Raw genomic sequence first — 25,424 nt, 5'->3', positions numbered from 1 at the left:
AAACAACAACACTTCAGTTCTGCCTTCAGTATTTACACACACACACACACACACACACACACACACACACACACACACACACACACACACACACACACACACACACACACACACACACACATACACCTGAACACATCTGACACACACACACACACACACACACACACAGCTGAACACATCTGATTGGATTACAAATGGATTTTAATGTCCATCATGTATTCTTTATTCAGATTGAGGAACTGCAGGTTGTCAGAGATCAGCTGTGCTTCTCTGGTCTCAGCTCTGAAGTCCAACCCCTCCCATCTGACAGAGCTGGATCTGAGATTGAACAACCTGAAGGATTCAGACGTGAAGCTGCTGTGTGATCTTAAGCAGAGTCCACACTACAGACTGGAGACTCTGAGGTCAGTAGAGAGTTGGAGTCAGTCTGTGCTGGTTTCAGCAGTTTTATATTTAACTTAGTATCAAAGCAAAGATCCAATATTTCCTGGTGAACATCCAACCTTCTCAGTGCTGCTTTCCTCAGTGAAGCTGTGAGAGGAGAATGGTGACAGGCTTCAGGATTGGACAGAAAGACAGAGAGAGAGAGAACAATCAGCCAATCAGATCAATCAGAAGCTTGTTGTGATCATGTGTTTGAGTTGATGTGAAGATGACTGTTGTTGTTGTGTTGATGTCTGCAGGAAATAAAGCTGGATTACAGCTGACAGCCTTACAAGATATATAGAGACAGTGGTCCTCATCATCAAACTGTCAGTCCATCAAATCTGATCTCAAAGTGTTTGTTCTCTCATTTCAACACTAAGCAATTGATCAGTTCGTCTTTGACAGAGCTCTAAGATCAGTCTGACTGCAGCCTGCAAATCACTGGCTCTGATATCACACAAGCATCATTACGTTTAGAAACCATGTGGTCTTTATACAGACCAGAATCTCTGCTGAAGTCCAGGAATCACAGCAGCTGTTTACCTGAGAGCTCTGACTGACTGTCATGTGATGATTTAACAGCAGGAAACATCTTCAAATCCCACAGAGACTCTGTAGCTTAAAACATTGATAAGAGTTGACATGTATCAGCAGTAAATCCATCAGTATACTGATGAGTGAATGTCTCTGTTTCTGCAGTAATGATGTGTTCATGACTCTCAGCACTTTATTTCCTCTGTGTACTTCAGTGAAATCTGCAGAGGAAACAGACTTGATAGTAAAAGTGTGTGCAGGTGTGTGAGCTTGGAGCTCAGTGTGTTCACTCCAACACGTTAACATGAGAGCTGAAAGGAAGCAAGCTACGCTGCACAGCTGTTCCACTTCTGGTCTGAACAGGACTGAAGTCCCTGCTGCCCTTTATACTGGATGTGCTGCATCACTGACTGACAGCTGATGAAGTGAGTCTCACTGAACACTAATTTATGATTTGTTTCTTCTTCTCTCATCAGCTGGTGATGATCTCTGTCAGAGTGAATGAACATCCAGGAGTGTTGAGAGAGGATCAGCTGGATCCTGATGATCTATCTGAACCGGAGTCTGGATCTGGATTTTGTCATCTTCACTTAAGTCTCTGAACTGACTACAAACTGAACAGCTATCTCTGGATTTAGCTGAAGTCCGCATTTTACAGATGTGTTATACATGAGCTGTTTGATGCAGAAAACATAAAAAAACAAACATGTGTTATAAGTCAGACTCTGAGCCTTGGCTCATATTTATCAAGCGTCTCAGAATCACACTGAGAGTTAACGAGGACAAAAACTAATGAATGAAGCAGAAGAGAATTGACTGTGACTTTCAGCAGGAGAAGGATTACTGCTGGGAGAGATTGAGACGTCGCTGTTTTACCACAGTCAGAGCAGCAAATTAGAAATAATGATGACGTGTTGTAGTTTTCTCACAGTCTCAGCTGGAAATATACAACAGTTTTAATTTGGTATATTATGTGTGTATCCATTATGTTTATAAGCAGGTAACTTACCAAGGTTATGTAATGAAACTATGATGCTAAAATTCATTATAAGATGATATTTACAAACTGAAATCAAACTTAATCACTTTTTTAAACTCATTTTATATTCACTGATCCACTAATTATTTTAGTTTTACATGCTGTACATCTTAAATTTGAATCTTATGTCTATTTTTTCTGACTGTGCTGGCGGTGGGTCCAAAATGTCCAAGAGTCAATGACATGAGGGTCAGTGACAAATAAGGGTTGGCAAGATGAGCAATTCAAAAATATCTTTAAAAAAACGTTCTTAAAAGCAGCATCAGATTTATTAAAATGTATATTTTGTATTTTTGTTGGTTTTATGTCATTTGTTTATTTTATCATCGTTATACTTTATTTTCTTATCTCTGTAACATTAGTTTTAAGATGTTTTATATACTTCTTTTCTTTGTTCTTGCTTAAAAAAAAAGGAAAAATTTTAACAGCAGAAACATCTGTGGAAATAAATGAATTTGCAGTGTTTTAATCCTGTGTCGAGCTTCAGCTTCATTTATAATATCTATTTTTACATTATTTATTTTCTCTGTTTGTGTATAAATGAGCCATATTTGATTGAGTCTGTGTTGTTAGTTTAGGATTTCTGTGGATCTGTTAGATTTCACCATCAGTGAATACAGTGTTGCCAAGAAGCCCAATAGTGCTTTCTGTCTCTGGCTGCAGTACAGCTGACCGTCCACTAGATGTCAGAGTCTGACTGGAAGTGAAAATACAAAACTCAATACGACGTCATGTGCTGCAGAAAGATTATTTTAACCAGTTTTTCTTTGTTTGTAACTTTAATTTGTAGAGCAGAAATTAGGCGGCTGTTGTGATTTTTCTTTTTATTTCTTGTTTTTTCTTCTACCTGTTGCTTAATTTAATTATTTCCTTCGTCATTTTGCTTTAACAACCAGATAGTTTTATCAGGACTACAACCAGTTTGATTTCTGTGCAGCTCTAACAGGAGCTGATTTGTGACTTTAGACTTTATCTTTTTTCTTTCAGAGGTAAAAAAAAAAAATCGATAGGAAACATCCTTGAACTTGACGTACATAAACTCATTTTAGGGACGTTTTCTTTCCCGATAGCTCAACTCAGAGACTCAATCAACTGCAGATCGAAATCAGTTACAAATTAGTCTAATAAATAATAATATAATAATAATACCTTGTTCCCTTTCCGGCTAGGTCGCTTGATCACAGATGTAACACTCATTTATCATAAATAATAACTTGATAACCTTTCATTAACACCAGGAACCTTTGCGTTGTCAAGGCACTCGTCTCCAAGACAACCGTTGCACCCACTTCCTGTTTTGCTCAAAAAGCCTTCAAAATAAAAGATCCAAAACACAAACGTGCACAGGAAGTGGATAGGGGAACTAAAAGAAAAATAAGCCACACATGAAATTACCATCAACAGATCATTTTCAGAGTCATTTACAGTTGCTTTTTTATTTTAGTTCCGTTTTAGTTAGTTTAGCAAGTGATTAAGTAGTTTTAGTTTAGTTTTTATTTTGAGGAATTGACTAGTTTTAGTTTAGTTTTAATTTAGTTTAAGTCTCAGTTTTAGTTGTTCAGGTATTAGGAGGAAAGCCTTGATTAGTAGAAGTTGTAAAAGATGAAATAATGCTGACACTGAGGTATAGGTGTTTGTACTAGCCCGTTATCTGAAGAAGTCAAACTGAACAGAATACAGTAAAAGTGGAGAAAATTGTTTGGACCAGAGCCCAGAAATGCACATTGTTGTTGTTGTTGTTGTTGTTGTTGTTGTTGTTGTTGTTGTATTAGGATCTTTTCTGAAGTAAATATTAGGGTGGATGTAAAAGTACATTAAAGTATTCAGGTCATCACGGTAAGTATTAGCTGAAATTGCAAATGATAAGTGTAGAAGGCAAGTAAAGTAAAAAAAAGTAAGTATGAAGGATTTGTTATAAATATTAAAGTATTGGGTAGGTATTAAGATGAGAAACAAGATAATTACATTTAAATTTAAAAGTAGAGATTTCAGATTGGATGGTCAGATGGAACAGGCTAAGACAATACACAGGCTGACACACATTATTATCGGCCCCAGACAGGACACACTGTGAGGCTGGATCAAATTCAACAGGGCTTTCGTCAGATGACTCTGAGGCCCACGACTGATGATGAGTAATTGAATAGATCTTAACATCTCATCTCAACAAATTATACTGACTGTAAAGTACCAGTCTGTGAAACTGGAAATTTACCCAAAGTCCTCAGCAGCAGGTCAAAGATTGATCCTCAAAACAGTAAAATATTTTTCAGTTTTATGAGCCAATTCATAAATGTGTCAACCATGCTTTTATCTGTCAACAGGGAGCTTCCTGTTCATGTTGTCGTTTGCTCTGGTGATATTATGAGTCATATGAGCCGCACAAAATGGACAAAACATCACGATAAACTTCACAGACAACAACACGAATTGGCCGCTCACAGTATCAATCACTCCCAGTATTTGGTACATTCTCTTTCTATGAAGATTGTGTCATTTGTAGAAATATTTCACCACTTGTAAATTTGTCTCAGTGCTCCTAAAAGTGTTTCATATCTTGTTAATTTGTTTTCTAAAATCTAAATTTGTTTTGTTTTTGGTCAAAATGTTGTCTTTGGCACAAAATATGATTTCAGGATGAATTTTCTTCTATGATCTCATTTTTTTTCAAGTATCATAGAGGTGATATATCAGGGCCAAATTGTATTGTATTTATACAAGTGTTTGCAGTCATATGAACAGATAATGAATGCCAATACAGTAAAGCAGATGTCTAACAGAATGATATTACCCAAATGTCCAGGTTCACTGTTTTCCCTGTGATGTTGAGCTTCTTTGTGAGGAAGAAGAGACACGATGATCAGGCTGTAAATTGACTGCGACTGACGACTATTTTCATCATCCATTAATCTGTTGATCACTTTCTGGATTCATTAGTCGATTAGGCTGACAGTCATTGTTTCCCCAAGTCCAAGTTGACGTCCTCAAATGTCTCATTCAGTCCAAAATAACACAAAGATTCAGTTTACTGTCATAGAGGACAAAAGACACCAGAACATATTCACATTTGAGAAGCTGGAATCAGAGAATTTTATCATTTTTCCCCTTTAAAAATGACTAAAATTGTTGGCGATTTATTTTCTGTCAATCAACTAATCTTCTCGAATTATCATTTCCGCTCTATTGATTACTATCATCATATTCCCAATTAATTTGTAAATTCATTTTTCTTTTTCAAATCACAGTTTCTCAGAGCCCAAAATGAGGATTAGAGCTGTAATGAAAATTAGCAACAACCAAACAATCGTTTTCTTCATTTTTAAGTAAAAATTGCATATTGGGTCAGTCAACAGTCAAGAGTCACAGAGATCAGGAAAAATGCCGTAGACGTGTCGCATTTCACTACAAACAGAGGAAACATACATGACAAACATCACTGGCTAACTTTACACAAGGAAGTGACATTTTTATTGTATTTTACTGTTATATGAGTAAATGACCTGACATCATCGTGATGAGGGCAACCTAACGATAACACGACTGTACTGAATAATTGATCAAGCACTACGTGACTAGAAGTAAAACTATTCAGCTACATGCCAGAAGTCATTTTAAGATGGTCTTGTTTTTGTCAAATGTTCCCCAAAGATCCTGGACTAAGGAAAGCTTGGACCACAGCTGTCAGATGTAAGGATTGTGAGCTGAATGATACTACAGTTCTCTGTAGTTGTCATTTTTAACACAGATGATTTTGACAGAACTGTGCTCGTGAAGGAATGTGTGATTCAGCTTTTGGATCCTTTCCAGACTATCTGAACAAGATTAGTTTATTTTCAAGTCATAAGATTATCATAGTGTCCTTTTGGACAAACTGTTAGTATATAGTGGAAACTGATAATAATGTGCACACAAAATATCTACTGGAATTACCCCTAAACCTGTAATTGAAAGTGTAAATGTCACTTTTAGATTTGTCTCATTTTGATTTCTTACTTTATTTGAGATGCTCAATGAAACCAGGTCAACTTAGGATAACACAAGCTCCTGAGGTAAGTGAAGATCTTGTTGCTGAACCTTTGAACTCATCAACTTCGATAAGCGGAATGAAGCAGTTCTTATCTGCTATACTTTACAACATACTTGGAGACATGTTGTATATCACGTACCCAACAAGTGTGATATTTTATAGGTACATCATTGAGTCATTGACCCTGATCTCATATAAGATAGCTGAGGAATATGATTATAAAAGAGGACAGAGGTAAACTGTAAAGTCACTGCTAGATAAAAAGAGAAAAATATGATTTCAGAGGAACTACAGCTAAAACTTGACAACTATCCTGGTAGTTTTCTTCGTTTATAAAAGAATATACAGTCGGTGGGCACACACGCACACACACACACACACACACACACACACACACACACACACACACACACACACACACACACACACACACACACACACACACACACACACACACACACACACACACACACACACAGGTGATTTCCAGTAAAGAAGGAGGGAGGAGTAAACAGGTAGGGAGTAAAGTCTTCAGTCTTATCTTGACTTCATTTTAAAGCAGACAGAGCAGAAGGAGGAAAGCAGCACGTCTGAGGCAGGTGAGTGTTAATATTAGTGCTGAAAATGATGAAAACTGTAATTATTGATCAATCTAATGATTATTTTTCAGATTAATTGTTTGGTTGATTAAACTATCAGAACATTATAAAATCACAGCGTTGACGTCTTCAAACATTTCATTTTTTCTGCGTCCTCACAGATGTAACATGACTCACTGGTTCATTGAAATAGAGAGAAGTCACAGTTAAGAACGACTCAGATGTTTAATTGAAATCTGTTGGTTTTAAACTAGAATCACAGTCAAGTCAAGATGTGATTCTCTGAAATTTAAAGATGTAATGTTAGAAAATTCAACTTCAGTTGTGATTTGGCATTGCATAAATAAAATTGATTTGACTTGAATGTATGAGAAATCTTACACTATTGTACATGAATGTGTTTGTCTGAGCTGTTTTTTGTTTTCTTCCATCTTTGACATTAATTTCATAAAACACCAGGACTTACTTCTGATCTTGTATTTTTAATTTTGTTTATTTTGGCTGTTTGGCACATGTTCAATATGTAATAATAAAAAAAACACTAACTTTAAGTATCTGCTGAGAATTCAATCTCTAAAAAACAAATAAAAACGAACCATTGCCTCCATTACCAAAAGTCCAAGCTGTTTGTAGTTTTGTCATTTTGTCATGGTGTTACAATTAATACTGACAGTGACTTTATACCTGTTGTAATGACCTTTATCAACCATTATGTTATCTGTCCCTGTGTGTGGCCTATGAACCCACTGATAGAGGGAGGTTAATGTATCAGTGTGTACTCTGTCACGCACTAAATCATAGTTATAAAATCACAGCGTTGACTTCTTCCTTGTTACTTTTCCTGGTTTCTGCGTCCTCACAGATGTAACGTGACACACTGCTGCGCTGTAAATAATCATGACCTGAAACAACCATCATAATAACTAACATACACATTCACTCAACAAATATTACGAACATTTCCTACTAGAAATGTTATCTAAACACATTTTAATGTTGAAACTATCTTAAAATATATTTTCCAGTGAGAATAAAAGGAAAGGAAGCCATCTTGTTTTTTGTAAGATATAAACTTGAAAGTAACATGACATGGACGCAGGCCAGCATCTCACAATTTTAGAGCCGTTATTGTGAAACTAACACTTATTGCGCTTAATGAATGTCACCTCTGCCTCTTTTTCTCCTCATTTAACCCTTTCACACCAAAGCAGTTCCAGTGCTGGTTCGGTGACAGTGCTTAATTTGGAACCGGTTTTCCTTTGCACACAGGCAAAGAACTGGCTCCGGGCCAGAAAAACAGGTTCCAGAGTGGCGCCTGTTCTTTGCTGGACTAGAAGAATAGGAACCGGTTACATTAAGGGGCGGGGGGCGGAGCTATTGTGCACAACCACAGCAAACAAGACTGAAGCACCATTTTGCTTTAAGTGTGTAATAAGTACAAGTAAAGCTAATTAGAGCAAGTAAAAACAAATCATGAAAGAACAGATTAAAACACTTAAAGATGCTGTATTGATTATAAGATATTCCTTTAAGTCCCACAATGTGGAAATTTGCATTTTCACAGCAAGTGGACAGTATAATGAAATATATAAGTACAAAAATACAAAAGTTTACGTACAGCAAAAAATATGAAGTAAACATAATCATGACATTTACAAGAGTAATATTGGCATTGAGTGGTAATAAACCAAATATTTTTTATTGCAGATTAAAGTGAAATAACTATGTATATTATATCAATATTGCACAGTTATTACTATTTTTAAATTATTAGTATAAAGAAATGAGAACATGACAGCCCAGCACCAGCACTGGAACTGCTTTGGTGTGAAAGGGGTAATTGGTTGCCATGGCTGCTCGAGCCAATTCACTGGTTCCTCAAATCGTAACATTTAGTTGTCCCCAAGAAAGACACTGTACGCCTTTTGCTTCATGATCAACAGATGACCTCTGACCTCCCTAGTTAAGCACCAGGAATGACAGTAGTGAAGTGTAGGATCTCATCATTATTATCGTCCTTTCAGGTTTTCACAGATCAAACAGCATTTCTCATTGTACAACGTTATCAGCTGATCACTCATGAACTCCTGTAAAGGTATGTGAGGTAAAAATAACAAAGTTGGTTGTAATACCAGCAGAGCATTTCATAAAGACATGATACTGCCCACCAAAAGTACAACAATAAAAATGAAATATTCTCATTTGATATGAAATACAGACACCAAAAGCCTCACACCTGAAACATGGCTGCAAAAGTTTGTTGTTTGCTTACTGATAGAGTTTTTCAGTAGTGAAAGACTGAAAGTATGAAAATAATAAAAGTTGTTTCAAGCATTAGATGATTAATATGTAAGATGAACATGTACAAAAGTCATACTGGTAAAGTGACATGAGATGAGAACTGAACACATGTCCTCTTATTTAAAATGCATATTATTTTCAGCAGGGGGCAAAATGTCGAAACATAAAGAGGAGCTCTTGAACATTCTTGAAAAGTTAAAAGAAGATGACTTCAAGAAGTTCAAATGGTTCCTGGAGCTGGATGACATCTTGGAGGGCTTTAAAGGCATCCCAGTGGCTCAGCTGGAGAATGCAGCAAGGACACAGACAGTGGATCTGATGGTACAGAAACATCAGGATCATGGAGCTCTGCAGCTAACCAAGAAGCTTTTAGAAAAGATCAGCAAGAATGATCTGGTGCAGCGTTTACAAAACTTCCAACCAGGACCAAAAGGTAAGTTAGACAGTAAGCAGTGATGCATGAAGTTCATAAATTATTACATGAGTTATGAGTTACAGTATTCTATTAATAAAAAGAACGCCAACATATAACAACGCAGTGAAAATTACACAAAGTGATTCATATGTTAAACCTGGTGATACCTCCTCCACTAACCAACAGACACTGGAGACTCTGACACATGCATGACTTCCTGGAGGCTGGTCTCACACCTTGGGGGTATTTTAGGGAGGGTTGTCATAGGATTATTGTTGATTGTGGACACAACTGTGGAAAACATGAGTCAACTTTTGTCAGGGCAGTGATGTAATTCTGACAGGTGATCACCACAGTAACTGTTATTGAATGAATATCATTTCCCCAGGTAGATTTCTCCTGGAGGCCGACAGTTTCTCTGCCATGTAAACACGTAACATGTACTCAACAAAAGACTGTAGATAGAAAAAGTGGAGCAGCTGCATGAAGGAGGAGATCACAGCACAGAGTGATTTGTCATTATATTTAAAGTACAACTAATACAAATTATCCTCTAGAAGTCCAAATAAGTTGGTTTCCAACACTTAACATTTTACTCTCGGTTGAATTCACATTCAGACTGTGAGGAAAAGTTCTGACTCAGACACACAGAAGAAAACCTGTTAAATACTCAGGACTAATAAATATCTTCTGTCATTAATAAAGATAAAATAAGAAAGGCATGTTTTAAAGTACTGTGCATGTTAACATGTTCCTCGATTACACGTCTAACCTGGTTTCTCTGAGTGACCTTGTTACAGAAATACATCTAAACACACTGATAGTTGATCAAATCTATATTTTCTTCTCTTTCAGCAGATAGTCGTCAGCAGGAGGATTTAGATACACATAAGGAAATTCTGATAAGTAAATCTCAGCAAGTGAATGAAGGACCTGAAGAATCAGGGAGTGAGACTGAACTCAACGATAACTACACTGAGGTCCACATCACAGAGGGAAAGAGTGAAGAGGAAAATGCTCAAAATGAAGTGAGGCAGCTTGAGATAGCTTCCAAGACAAAGACTCCAATCAAGTGTTACGACATCTTTAAACCCTTACCCAACCAAAAGAAACGCATCAGAACTGTTCTGACGAGCGGCGTCGCTGGTGTTGGAAAATCCTTCTCAGTGCAGAAGTTCACTCTGGACTGGGCACACGGCTCCAAAAACCAAGATATCAGTCTGCTGATTCCACTTCCATTCAGAGAGCTGAACTTGGTCAAAGATGAGCCGCACAGTCTGCTCACACTGATCCGTGCTTTCTATCCAACATTAGAGAACATCACAGCAGAGAAGCTCAAATCTAAAGACTTTAAAGTTGTGTTCATCTTTGACGGCCTGGATGAAAGCAGACTTTCACTGGATTTCAAAAACATGAAGGAGGTCACGTCTGATGTCACAAAGGAGTCATCAGTCAGCGTGCTGTTGAGAAACCTCATCGAGGGGAAACTGCTTCCACGTGCTCTCGTCTGGATAACTTCCAGACCTGCAGCAGCCAATCAGATCCCTCGTAAATGTTTTGACAGGATAACAGAAGTACATGGCTTCACTGACGCCCAGAAGGAGGAGTACTTCAGGAAGAGATTCAGTGATGAGCAGTCCAGCAAAATCATCTCACACATCAAGACATCCAGGAGCCTCCACACCATGTGTACCCTCCCAGTCTTCTGCTGGATCATTGCTAGAGTTGTGAAGCTAATGTTGACTAAGGACCAGAGAGGAGAGCTGCCTGAGACCCTGACTGACCTGTACTCACACTTCCTTGTGGTTCAGACAAAGAGGAAGAAGAACAAATTTGATGAGGGACCTGAGACAAGTCCACAGGAGCTGAAAGAGGCTGACAGTGAATTTCTTCTGAAGCTGGGGAGGCTGGCGTTTGAACATCTGGAGAAAGGAAACATCATGTTCTACCACGAAGACCTGGAACAGTGTGGTCTTGATGTCACAGAGGCCACGGTGTTGTCAGGATTTTTTACAGAGATCCTCAAAACAGAGAGTTTGATCTTCAAGAAAAAAGTCTACAGCTTTGTTCATCTGAGTGTTCAGGAGTTTCTGGCTGCAGTCTACATCTACCACTGTTGCACCAACAGGAACACAAAGGTACTGAAGGACTTCCTGGGAAAATACTACAGTAACTTTTCTCTAGATGACTTCCTGAAGAGAGCCATGGAGAAATCTCTCAAAAATAAAAATGGCCACCTGGAGCTGTTTGTCCGCTTCCTTCATGGCCTCTCTCTGGAGTCCAACCAGAGTCTCTTAGGAGGCCTGTTGGGGTGGACAGAGAACAGTCCAGAAACCATCCAGAGAGTCATCAACAACCTGAAGAAGATGAACAGTGGTAATATCTCTCCTGACAGAAGCATCAACATCTTCCACTGTCTGATGGAGATGAACGACCGCTCAGTACATCAGGAGATCCAAGAGTTCCTGAAGTCAGAGAAGAGATCAGAGAAGAGACTCTCTGAGATCCAGTGCTCAGCTCTGGCCTACATGCTGCAGATGTCAGAGGAGGTTCTGGATGAGTTGGACCTGAAGAATTACAACACATCAGAGGAGGGACGACTGAGACTGATCCCAGCTGTGAGGAACTGCAGAAAGGCTCAGTAAGTCCAGATGTGATTAACATAATAAATCAGTGTAGATTAGTAGTTTAGTTCTTCAAATATAAATAATATAAAATAATTATTATTTATGTTAAAATAGTGTTCTGTTTTGAGTGTAAATATTTTTTTTCAGTTGGTTGTTTATTGCTCTTAAGTTAATGAACAGTTATTCTATTTATTTCTAGATTTCAGATGTGATTAACATTATAAATCAGTGTAGTTTAGTTCTTCAAATATAAATAGATTAAAATTATTATTATTATTATTAAACAGTGTTTCGTCTAAGATTTCTTTCAAGGTGCGGACCCCCGACCCTCCATCCACCCCAGTATGTGGTAAACAAAAACACTGGTGGCCGGTCTGAGGGTTCTGCCCCCGGAAAATGTTGGTTTAGTTAGATATGACTTCCTGCATTCTGGTGGATTTTGAGGTGGCCTTTTGGAGATGGGCAATACCTAAATTAATTCAGATTCATAGCCTACATCTGGCCCGTAAGTAAACCCCGACGGAAAGAGTTTAGGGGAGTGGAGAAATTATTTAAAATGTATCCAAATACATACTGTACGCCACGTTAAAATAGTACTCTACTGTTTATATATGAAAAAATCATGTCAGTTATATTTAGTCACTGATGTGTAATAATGTTGATTGTTCAGTTGGTTGTGTTTATAGCTGTTAAATTAATGAACACAGTTATTCTTTTTACTTCTAATTTATAGGTTTTTCTTCTATTTATCTTCCTTTGGGTGATGGAAGCATCATTCAAACCTGATGAAACAAATTAAGGACTTTAGAGGCTGTGGTTGAGGTTTTATTACAGCAGCATTTTATCACAACATAAATCAGTATTTTACAGTCATCAGTAAATGCAGTAAAGTTATTATTATTATAGGAGCAGGTTCTGCAAATCACATTTAATCAAACACTGTTTTAACACTATAATCAAAAGTTTAAAATAAGATCTATATCTTTTTCCAAAAAAAACTCTGAAGTCATACAGAGTTGCTTTCATCATATTTTTTTTCTTAATGGTTTTCTGAGACATTTCATAGTGAGCACGGAGGATCAGCGAATCAGAAAACGTATTCAGTAATGTCAGTTCAGTCAGGACCACTCTCGTCATAGATCAAACCATTTATTGCAACAAATGGTAATACAGTTTTACTTGGAGTTGAAGGGGAGTCATATTTAAAGGGACCGCCTTGTGGTGAGAATGGCTGTGATTGGTGTGTGACTGACTGTATGATGATTCAATCAGCGAATCATTTTTTAAAACAGTCCCCTTTTGAGATACATGTGCTTCTCTGATGCAGCCTCTACTCTCTCTGACTCAGTCCGACTCACGCCAGCAGCTGCTCTGTACTCTTGGAGTGAGCGTGTGCACAGCAGCAGATACAAAACTTTTCATGGAGTAATTTTCCAACTTAAGAAGTTAAAACTCACTCTTTAACATTAGTTGGTAAGAAGAGCCTGTCATAGTTACACTCAACTCAACTCAATGCTGTAACGCAAGATTTTAGTAACACACACACACACACACACACACACACACACACACACACACACACACATACACACACACACACACACTTACCTGTACTATGATGCATTTGCTCTTTAACAATCCAATTAATAATTAGTAGGCTACAGCTATCAGTGTTCAGTGCTATCTTCAAAGTTTACTGCCTGCTGTCCGTTCAGTTTGTAACACATCATCACATTTTTTTGTTTTGGAAGATAATTATATTGTGCACTTTTTGTAAATGTATTGATCAGATATTTCATGTTATTAAGAAACATTCATTAAATATATGTTCATTTAAAGGCAGCTTTGTGTTGGGGTTTGTGTTGCTGTACATTTTGGCACATTTTAACATTTACAGCAACTGAATATCGGCTGCAAGTATCGGTTATCAGCCTCTTTGATTTATTAATAATCTGTATTTGAATCAGCCCTGAAAAAACGATGTCAGTTGATCCCCAGTGTAGAGAAGAGTAGTAGCAGGAAATGCACAGAGGTCTGATCATTATATGAGAGCAGAATGACACAATTCAGCCTGTTTAAAGAGATCTTATACACATTAAAGTTCAATGTTATATTTTTAATGCTGATACCCTGATAACATCTTTCTGATGACATCATGTTGAAAATAATTCAACCTTATTGGTTTGTTAATTGTATTTATGCTGAATCAGTTTTTCAGATTCTCAGAAAAGAAAGTCAACAACTAAACATCATGCAGTCATCTGTCCTACACATCTAAATATTTAATTACATTCATATTTAATTATGTACAGGTCTAATATTGTCAGGTCATTAGATTAATTAGTGTTTGTCAGCAGTCAGTAAATGTAGCTGCTTATGGATGTGAAGCTGACAGCAGCAGGTAGCAAAGAGAGATGATCTTTCTCAACTGGAACTGTTCACTGAGTTGAACTGAGTCAAAATATCCTGCAGTCACATTAAAAATAGTGGACAGTAAAACTGGTTTTCTAATCAAGATGTCGTCATGTTAACTTTGTGGAGACAGACATGAGATCAGATCACACAGACAGATTAAGATTTTCTCTCCTTCATCTGCAAGATTAAAAGAAAACAAAGATTACAGTCTGCAGGTATAAGAGAGAGTGATGAGAATTATTGTTTCATTCAAGCACAGTGAGACCATCAGCTGAACTGGGAGTGTTCTGGTAGCTTACTGGTTCAGATGCATCCAGTATAACTGCAGCATCCACTGATCTCTCTCCTGTTTTCCTGTTTGTGTGTCAACTGTTGTTTTACATTAAAGGAATAAAATGTGCCAAAAATGATTAAAACTCTTTAAAGACATTAGTAGAACCACTGATGTGAAGATTAAATGTTGATCAAAATAATGAATGTCAAACTGTTTTATCATCAAATACATGAAGTAAATATAAAGTGTCCTCTTTCATGATAACATATGTTGTAATATATGTGTCATTACAGACTTTCTACCTGTTGGCTCTCAGAGACTCACTGTGAAGTTTTGGCCTCAGCTCTGAAGTCCAACCCTCATCTGACAGAACTGGACCTGAGTCTCAACTACCTGTCTGATTCATCAGTGAAGCGTCTGTCTGCTGGACTGGAGAGTCCAAACTGTAGACTGAAGACTCTGAGGTCAGTTCACTGACTGTAGCTTTGGTAGTTTTTTTGTATGTATTCAATTCAAATCCTTCACCAAAGTTTAAAATATTTGGTTCATACATTTTCAGGATTTATCTGAGCACAAATCTGTAGAATTTAAATATTTTCAGGAATTTAAAATCCACAGTCTTGTTCTGTGTAAAAATGACTTCCAGAGTTTAAACTAATATGAGGCTTCAACAGTCTGAGTTACACATATCTAGTAAGTATCTTTGAGTTTCTTCAGTGTTTCCTGGCTGAGCTGCAGTGGAGGGATCAAAACTCAAAGAGGGAATATTGTACTAAATATTCTGAAACTTTGAGTCAGACAAATCAAGTGTGAGTCTACCAGACTGTCAAAGCCTCATATTAGCTTCATCTGAACTTCTGAAGTCATTTCCTACAGTGTAGCTGTGTTAGGAAGAGACCACTTCACTGTCAGTATGGACAGGAGGAATGATTACTGCCACCAATAACATGTTTTAATTACACACACCTACTAAACTACTAAATACAGGAAGAAGAGCTCATGTAATAAATAATGAACAGGTCTGATTTCATATTGATCCTCTAATTACAGACTTGACTGAGTTCAGCAGCAGTGTGATCGATTTCTGTTCATTTGATGACAGAATATTTTTCACTTCAGCAAAATCATGACACACACACACACACACACACACACACACACACACACACACACACACACACACACACGCACACACACACACACACACACACAACAACACACACAAACACACACACACACACACACACACACACACACACATAAAGACACACATGCAGACAAAGACAGATATACGCACAAAACACACAAAAAGACACACACGGATACACACACACACACAGATAAACACACTTACCTGTACTATGATGCATTTGCTCTTTAACAATCCAATTAATAATTAGTAGGCTACAGCTATCAGTGTTCAGTGCTATCTTCAAAGTTTACTGCCTGCTGTCCGTTCAGTTTGTAACACATCATCACATTTTTTTGTTTTGGAAGATAATTATATTGTGCACTTTTTGTAAATGTATTGTTCAGATATTTCATGTTATAAAGAAACATTCATTAAACAAATGTTCATTTAAAGGCAGCTTTGTGTTGGGTTTGTGTTGCTGTACATTTTGGCACATTTTAACATTTACAGCAACTGAATATCGGCTGCAAGTTTCGTTATCAGCCTCTTTGATTTATTAATAATCTGTATTTGAATCAGCTCTGAAAAAACGATATCAGTTGATCCCCAGTGTAGAGAAGAGTAGTAGCAGGAAATGCACAGAGGTCTGATCATTATATGAGAGCAGAATGACACAATTCAGCCTGTTTAAAGAGATCTTATACACATTAAAGTTCAATGTTATATTTTTAATGCTGATACCCTGATAACATCTTTCTGATGACATCATGTTGAAAATAATTCAACCTTATTGGTTTGTTAATTGTATTTGTGCTGAATCCGTTTTTCAGATTCTCAGAAAAGAAAGTCAACAACTAAACATCATGCAGTCATCTGTCATACACATCTAAATATTTAATTACATTCATATTTAATTATGTACAGGTCTAATATTGTCAGGTCATTAGATTAATTAGTGTTTGTCAGCAGTCAGTAAATGTAGCTGCTTATGGATGTGAAGCTGACAGCAGCAGGTAGCAAAGAGAGATGATCTTTCTCAACTGTAACTGTTCACTGAGTTGAACTGAGTCAAAATATCCTGCAGTCACATTAAAAATAGTGGACAGTAAAACTGGTTTTCTAATCAAGATGTCCTCATGTTAACTTTGTGGAGACAGACATGAGATCAGATCACACAGACAGACTAAGTAACTCCATTTTCTCTCCTTCATCTGCAAGATTAAAAGAAAACAAAGATTACAGTCTGCAGGTATGAGAGAGAGTGATGAGAATTATTGTTTCATTCAAGCACAGTGAGACCATCAGCTGAACTGGGAGTGTTCTGGTAGCTTACTGGTTCAGATGCATCCAGTATAACTGCAGCGTCCACTGATCTCTCTCCTGTTTTCCTGTTTGTGTGTCAACTGTTGTTTTACATTAAAGGAATAAAATGTGCCAAAAATGATTAAAACTCTTTAAAAACATTAGTAGAACCACTGATGTGAAGATTAAATGTTGATCAAAATAATGAATGTCAAACTGTTTTATCATCAAATACATGAAGTAAATATAAAGTGTCCTCTTTCATGATAACATATGTTGTAATATATGTGTCATTACAGACTTTCTTCCTGTGAACTCTCAGAGACTCACTGTGAAGTTTTGGCCTCAGCTCTGAAGTCCAACCCTCATCTGACAGATCTGGACCTGAGTAACAACAGACTGTCTGATTCATCAGTGAAGCGTCTGTCTGCTGGACTGGAGAGTCCAAACTGTAGACTGAAGACTCTGAGGTCAGTTCACTGACTGTAGCTTTGGTAGTTTTTTGTATGTATTCAATTCAATTCCTTCACCAATGTTTAAAATGTTTGGTTCATATATTTTCAGGATTTATCTGAGCACAAATCTGTACAATTTAAATATTTCCAGGAATTTAAAATCCACAGTCTTGTTCTGTGTAAAAATGACTTCCAGAGTTTAAACTAATATGAGACTTCAACAGTCTGAGTTACACATATCTAGTAAGTATCTTTGAGTTTCTTCAGTGTTTCCTTGCTGAGCTGCAGTGGAGGGATCAAAACTCAAAGAGGGAATATTGTACTAAATATTCTGAAACTTTGAGTCAGACAAATCAAGTGTGAGTCTACCAGACTGTCAAAGCCTCATATTAGCTTCATCTGAACTTCTGAAGTCATTTCCTACAGTGTAGCTGTGTTAGGAAGAGACCACTTCACAGTCAGTATGAACAGGAGGAATGATTACTGCCACCAATAACATGTTTTAAATACACACACCTACTAAACTACCAAATACAGGAAGAAGAGCTCATGTAATAAATAATGAACAGGTCTGATTTCATATTGATCCTCTAATTACAGACTTGACTGAGTTCAGCAGCAGTGTGATCGATTTCTGTTCATTTGATGACTGAATATTTTTCACTTCAGCAAAATCATGACACACACACACACACACACACACACACACACACACACACACACACACACACACACACACACACACACACACACACACACACACACACACACACACACACACACACACACACACACAGATAAACACACTTACCTGTACTATGATGCATTTTCTCTTTAACAATCCAATTAATAATTAGTAGGCTACAGTTATCAGTGTTCAGTGCTATCTTCAAAGTTTACTGCCTGCTGTCCGTTCAGTTTGTAACACATCATCACATTTTTATGTTTTGGAAGATAATTATATTGTGCACTTTTTGTAAATGTATTGATCAGATATTTCATGTTATTAAGAAATATTCATTAAATAAATGTTAATTTAAAGGCAGCTTTGTGTTGGGTTTGTGTTGCTGTACATTTTGGCACATTTTAACATTTACAGCAACTGAATATCAGCTGCAAGTATCGTTATCAGCCTCTTTGATTTATTAATAATCTGTATTTGAATCGGCTCTGAAAAAACGATGTCAGTTGATCCCCAGTGTAGAGAAGAGTAGTAGCAGGAAATGCACAGAGGTCTGATCATTATATGAGAGCAGAATGACACAATTCAGCCTGTTTAAAGAGATCTTACACACATTAAAGTTCAATGTTATATTTTTAATGATTATACCCTGATAACATCTTTCTGATGACATCATGTTGAAAATAATTCAACCTTATTGGTTTGTTAATTGTATTTGTGCTGAATCAGTTTTTCAGATTCTCAGAAAAGAAAGTCAACAGCTAAACATCATGCAGTCATCTGTCATACACATCTAAATATTTAATTACATTCATATTTAATTATGTACAGGTCTAATATTGTCAGGTCATTAGATTAATTAGTGTTTGTCAGCAGTCAGTAAATGTAGCTGCTTATGGATGTGAAGCTGACAGCAGCAGGTAGCAAAGAGAGATGATCTTTCTCAACTGTAACTGTTCACTGAGTTGAACTGAGTCAAAATATCCTGCAGTCACATTAAAAATAGTGGACAGTAAAACTGGTTTTCTAATCAAGATGTCCTCATGTTAACTTTGTGGAGACAGACATGAGATCAGATCACACAGACAGACTAAGTAACTCCATTTTCTCTCCTTCATCTGCAAGATTAAAAGAAAACAAAGATTACAGTCTGCAGGTATGAGAGAGAGTGATGAGAATTATTGTTTCATTCAAGCACAGTGAGACCATCAGCTGAACTGGGAGTGTTCTGGTAGCTTACTGGTTCAGATGCATCCAGTATAACTGCAGCGTCCACTGATCTCTCTCCTGTTTTCCTGTTTGTGTGTCAACTGTTGTTTTACATTAAAGGAATAAAATGTGCCAAAAATGATTAAAACTCTTTAAAGACATTAGTAGAACCACTGATGTGAAGATTAAATGTTGATCAAAATAATGAATGTCAAACTGTTTTATCATCAAATACATGAAGTAAATATAAAGTGTCCTCTTTCATGATAACATATGTTGTAATATATGTGTCATTACAGACTTTCTACCTGTTGGCTCTCAGAGACTCACTGTGAAGTTTTGGCCTCAGCTCTGAAGTCCAACCCTCATCTGATAGAACTGGACCTGAGTGGAAACAACCTGTCTGATTCATCAGTGAAGCGTCTGTCTGCTGGACTGGAGAGTCCAAACTGTAGACTGAAGACTCTGAGGTCAGTTCACTGACTGTAGCTTTGGTAGTTTTGTGTTCTATGTATTAAATTCAAATACTTCACCAATGTTTAAAATGTTTGGTTCATACATTTTCAGGATTTATCTGAGCACAAATCTGTAGAATTTAAATATTTTCAGGAATTTAAAATCCACAGTCTTGTTCTGTGTAAAAATGACTTTCAGAGTTTAAACTAATATGAGGCTTCAACAGTCTGAGTTACACATATCTAGTAAGTATCTTTGAGTTTCTTCAGTGTTTCCTGGCTGAGCTGCAGTGGAGGGATCAAAACTCAAAGAGGGAATATTGTACTAAATATTCTGAAACTTTGAGTCAGACAAATCAAGTGTGAGTCTACCAGACTGTCAAAGCCTCATATTAGCTTCATCTGAACTTCTGAAGTCATTTCCTACAGTGTAGCTGTGTTAGGAAGAGACCACTTCACAGTCAGTATGGACAGGAGGAATGATTACTGCCACCAATAACATGTTTTAATTACACACACCTACTAAACTACCAAATACAGGAAGAAGAGCTCATGTAATAAATAATGAACAGGTCTGATTTCATATTGATCCTCTAATTACAGACTTGACTGAGTTCAGCAGCAGTGTGATCGATTTCTGTTCATTTGATGACAGAATATTTTTCATATCAGCAAAATCATGACACACACACACACACACACACACACACACACACACACACACACACACACACACACACACACACACACACACACACACACACACACACACAGACATACACACACACACACATACACAAACACACACACACACACACATACACACACACACACACACACACACACACTCACACACACACACACACACACACACACACACACACACACACACACACTCACACACACACACAGATAAACACACTTACCTGTACTATGATGCATTTGCTCTTTAACAATCCAATTAATAATTAGTAGGCTACAGCTATCAGTGTTCAGTGCTATCTTCAAAGTTTACTGCCTGCTGTCCGTTCAGTTTGTAACACATCATCACATTTTTTTGTTTAGGAAGATAATTATATTGTGCACTTTTTGTAAATGTATTGTTCAGATATTTCATGTTATAAAGAAATATTCATTAAATAAATGTTCATTTAAAGGCAGCTTTGTGTTGGGTTTGTGTTGCTGTACATTTTGGCACATTTTAACATTTACAGCAACTGAATATCGGCTGCAAGTATCGGTTATCAGCCTCTTTGATTTATTAATAATCTGTATTTGAATCAGCCCTGAAAAAACGATATCAGTTGATCCCCAGTGTAGAGAAGAGTAGTAGCAGGAAATGCACAGAGGTCTGATCATTATATGAGAGCAGAATGACACAATTCAGCCTGTTTAAAGAGATCTTATACACATTAAAGTTCAATGTTATATTTTTAATGCTGATACCCTGATAACATCTTTCTGATGACATCATGTTGAAAATAATTCAACCTTATTGGTTTGTTAATTGTATTTATGCTGAATCAGTTTTTCAGATTCTCAGAAAAGAAAGTCAACAACTAAACATCATGCAGTCATCTGTCATACACATCTAAATATTTAATTACATTCATATTTAATTATGTACAGGTCTAATATTGTCAGGTCATTAGATTAATTAGTGTTTGTCAGCAGTCAGTAAATGTAGCTGCTTATGGATGTGAAGCTGACAGCAGCAGGTAGCAAAGAGAGATGATCTTTCTCAACTGTAACTGTTCACTGAGTTGAACTGAGTCTAAATATCCTGCAGTCACATTAAAAATAGTGGACAGTAAAACTGGTTTTCTAATCAAGATGTCGTCATGTTAACTTTGTGGAGACAGACATGAGATCAGATCACACAGACAGACTAAGTAACTCCATTTTATCTCCTTCATCTGCAAGATTAAAAGAAAACAAAGATTACAGTCTGCAGGTATGAGAGAGAGTGATGAGAATTATTGTTTCATTCAAGCACAGTGAGACCATCAGCTGAACTGGGAGTGTTCTGGTAGCTTACTGGTTCAGATGCATCCAGTATAACTGCAGCGTCCACTGATCTCTCTCCTGTTTTCCTGTTTGTGTGTCAACTGTTGTTTTACATTAAAGGAATAAAATGTGCCAAAAATGATTAAAACTCTTTAAAAACATTAGTAGAACCACTGATGTGAAGATTAAATGTTGATCAAAATAATGAATGTTAAACTGTTTTATCATCAAATACATGAAGTAAATATAAAGTGTCCTCTTTCATGATAACATATGTTGTAATATATGTGTCATTACAGACTTACTGGCTGTTATCTCTCAGACACTCACTGTGAAGCTTTGGCCTCAGCTCTGAAGTCCAACCCTCATCTGACACATCTGGACCTGAGTAGAAACATCCTGTATGATTCAGAATTGAAGCGTCTGTCTGCTGGACTGGAGAGTCCAAACTGTAGACTGAAGACTCTGAGGTCAGTTCACTGACTGTAGCTTAGCTAGTTTTTTTCTATGTATTAAATTCAAATCCTTCACCAATGTTTAACATGTTTGGTTCATACATTTTCAGGATTCATCTGAGCACAAATCTGTAGAATTTAAATATTTTCAGGAATTTAAAATCCACAGTCTTGTTCTGTGTAAAAATGACTTTCAGAGTTTAAACTAATATGAGGCTTCAACAGTCTGAGTTACACATATCTAGTAAGTATCTTTGAGTTTCTTCAGTGTTTCCTGGCTGAGCTGCAGTGGAGGGATCAAAACTCAAAGAGGGAATATTGTACTAAATATTCTGAAACTTTGAGTCAGACAAATCAAGTGTGAGTCTACCAGACTGTCAAAGCCTCATATTAGCTTCATCTGAACTTCTGAAGTCATTTCCTACAGTGTAGCTGTGTTAGGAAGAGACCACTTCACTGTCAGTATGGACAGGAGGAATGATTACTGCCACCAATAACATGTTTTAATTACACACACCTACTAAACTACCAAATACAGGAAGAAGAGCTCATGTAATAAATAATGAACAGGTCTGATTTCATATTGATCCTCTAATTACAGACTTGACTGAGTTGAGCAGCAGTGTGATCGATTTCTGTTCATTTGATGACAGAATATTTTTCACTTCAGCAAAATCATGACACACACACACACAGACACACAGACACACACACACACACACACACACAAACACACACACACACACACACACACACACACACACACACACACACACACACAAATACAAAGACAAACACACACACACACACACACACACACACACACACAAACACACACACACACACACACACACACACACACACACACAGATAACACACTTACCTGTACTAGGATGCATTTTCTCTTTAACAATCCAATTAATAATTAGTAGGCTACAGCTATCAGTGTTCAGTGCTATCTTCAAAGTTTACTGCCTGCTGTCCGTTCAGGTTGTAACACATCATCACATTTTTTTGTTTAGGAAGATAATTATATTGTGCACTTTTTGTAAATATATTGTTCAGATATTTCATGTTATAAAGAAACATTCATTAAATATATGTTCATTTAAAGGCAGCTTTGTGTTGGGTTTGTGTTGCTGTACATTTTGGCACATTTTAACATTTACAGCAACTGAATATCGGCTGCAAGTATCGGTTATCAGCCTCTTTGATTTATTAATAATCTGTATTTGAATCGGCTCTGAAAAACCGATATCAGTTGATCCCCAGTGTAGAGAAGAGTAGTAGCAGGAAATGCACAGAGGTCTGATCATTATATGAGAGCAGAATGACACAATTCAGCCTGTTTAAAGAGATATTATACACATTAAAGTTCAATGTTATATTTTTAATGCTGATACCCTGATAACATCTTTCTGATGACATCATGTTGAAAATAATTCAACCTTATTGGTTTGTTAATTGTATTTATGCTGAATCCGTTTTTCAGATTCTCAGAAAAGAAAGTCAACAACTAAACATCATGCAGTCATCTGTCATACACATCTAATTATTTAATTACATTCATATTTAATTATGTACAGGTCTAATATTGTCAGGTCATTAGATTAATTAGTGTTTGTCAGCAGTCAGTAAATGTAGCTGCTTATGGATGTGAAGCTGACAGCAGCAGGTAGCAAAGAGAGATGATCTTTCTCAACTGTAACTGTTCACTGAGTTGAACTGAGTCAAAATATCCTGCAGTCACATTAAAAATAGTGGACAGTAAAACTGGTTTTCTAATCAAGATGTCCTCATGTTAACTTTGTGGAGACAGACATGAGATCAGATCCCACAGACAGACTAAGTAACTCCATTTTCTCTCCTTCATCTGCAAGATTAAAAGAAAACAAAGATTACAGTCTGCAGCTATGAGAGAGAGTGATGAGAATTATTGTTTCATTCAAGCACAGTGAGACCATCAGCTGAACTGGGAGTGTTCTGGTAGCTTACTGGTTCAGATGCATCCAGTATAACTGCAGCGTCCACTGATCTCTCTCCTGTTTTCCTGTTTGTGTGTCAACTGTTGTTTTACATTAAAGGAATAAAATGTGCCAAAAATGATTAAAACTCTTTAAAAACATTAGTAGAACCACTGATGTGAAGATTAAATGTTAATCAAAATAATGAATGTTAAACTGTTTTATCATCAAATACATGAAGTAAATATAAAGTGTCCTCTTTCATGATAACATATGTTGTAATATATGTGTCATTACAGACTTTATAACTGTGGACTCTCAGAGACTCACTGTGAAGTTTTGGCCTCAGCTCTGAAGTCCAACCCTCATCTGACAGATCTGGACCTGAGTGACAACAGACTGTCTGATTCATCAGTGAAGCGTCTGTCTGCTGGACTGGAGAGTCCAAACTGTAGACTGAAGACTCTGAGGTCAGTTCACTGAATGTAGCTTAGCTAGTTTTTTTCTATGTATTAAATTCAAATCCTTCATCAATGTTTAAAATGTTTGGTTCATACATTTTCAGGATTTATTTGAGCACAAATCTGTAGAATTTAAATATTTTCAGGAATTTAAAATCCACAGTCTTGTTTTGTGTTAAAATGACTTTCAGAGTTTAAACTAATATGAGGCTTCAACAGTCTGAGTTACACATATCTAGTAAGTATCTTTGAGTTTCTTCAGTGTTTCCTGGCTGAGCTGCAGTGGAGGGATCAAAACTCAAAGAGGGAATATTGTACTAAATATTCTGAAACTTTGAGTCAGACAAATCAAGTGTGAGTCTACCAGACTGTCAAAGCCTCATATTAGCTTCATCTGAACTTCTGAAGTCATTTCCTACAGTGTAGCTGTGTTAGGAAGAGACCACTTCACAGTCAGTATGGGCAGGAGGAATGATTACTGCCACCAATAACATGTTTTAATTACACACACCTACTAAACTACCAAATACAGGAAGAAGAGCTCATGTAATAAATAATGAACAGGTCTGATTTCATATTGATCCTCTAATTACAGACTTGACTGAGTTCAGCAGCAGTGTGATCGATTTCTGTTCATTTGATGAC

General features: G+C 36.9%; 1 protein-coding gene across 1 annotated transcript in view; it reads left to right on the top strand.

Moving 5' to 3' along the window:
* LOC134004336 (NACHT, LRR and PYD domains-containing protein 12-like) overlaps positions 1 to 25,424 on the top strand; it is a gene marked incomplete at its 3' end in the record, with an annotated part of 79,114 nt that overhangs the window by 26,368 nt on the left and 27,322 nt on the right. Inside the window, 3 exon segments of the mRNA XM_062443567.1 lie at positions 231 to 404; positions 14,951 to 15,121; positions 22,199 to 22,369. Coding sequence (XP_062299551.1) covers positions 231 to 404; positions 14,951 to 15,121; positions 22,199 to 22,369 — 516 coding nt within the window.

The sequence above is a fragment of the Scomber scombrus genome, chromosome 22 (assembly GCF_963691925.1).
Source record: "Scomber scombrus chromosome 22, fScoSco1.1, whole genome shotgun sequence".
In the NCBI taxonomy this organism is placed as follows: Eukaryota; Metazoa; Chordata; class Actinopteri; order Scombriformes; family Scombridae; genus Scomber; species Scomber scombrus.
The sequence above is the reverse complement of the archived record's forward strand: the minus strand, read 5'-3'. Positions and strand labels throughout refer to the sequence as shown.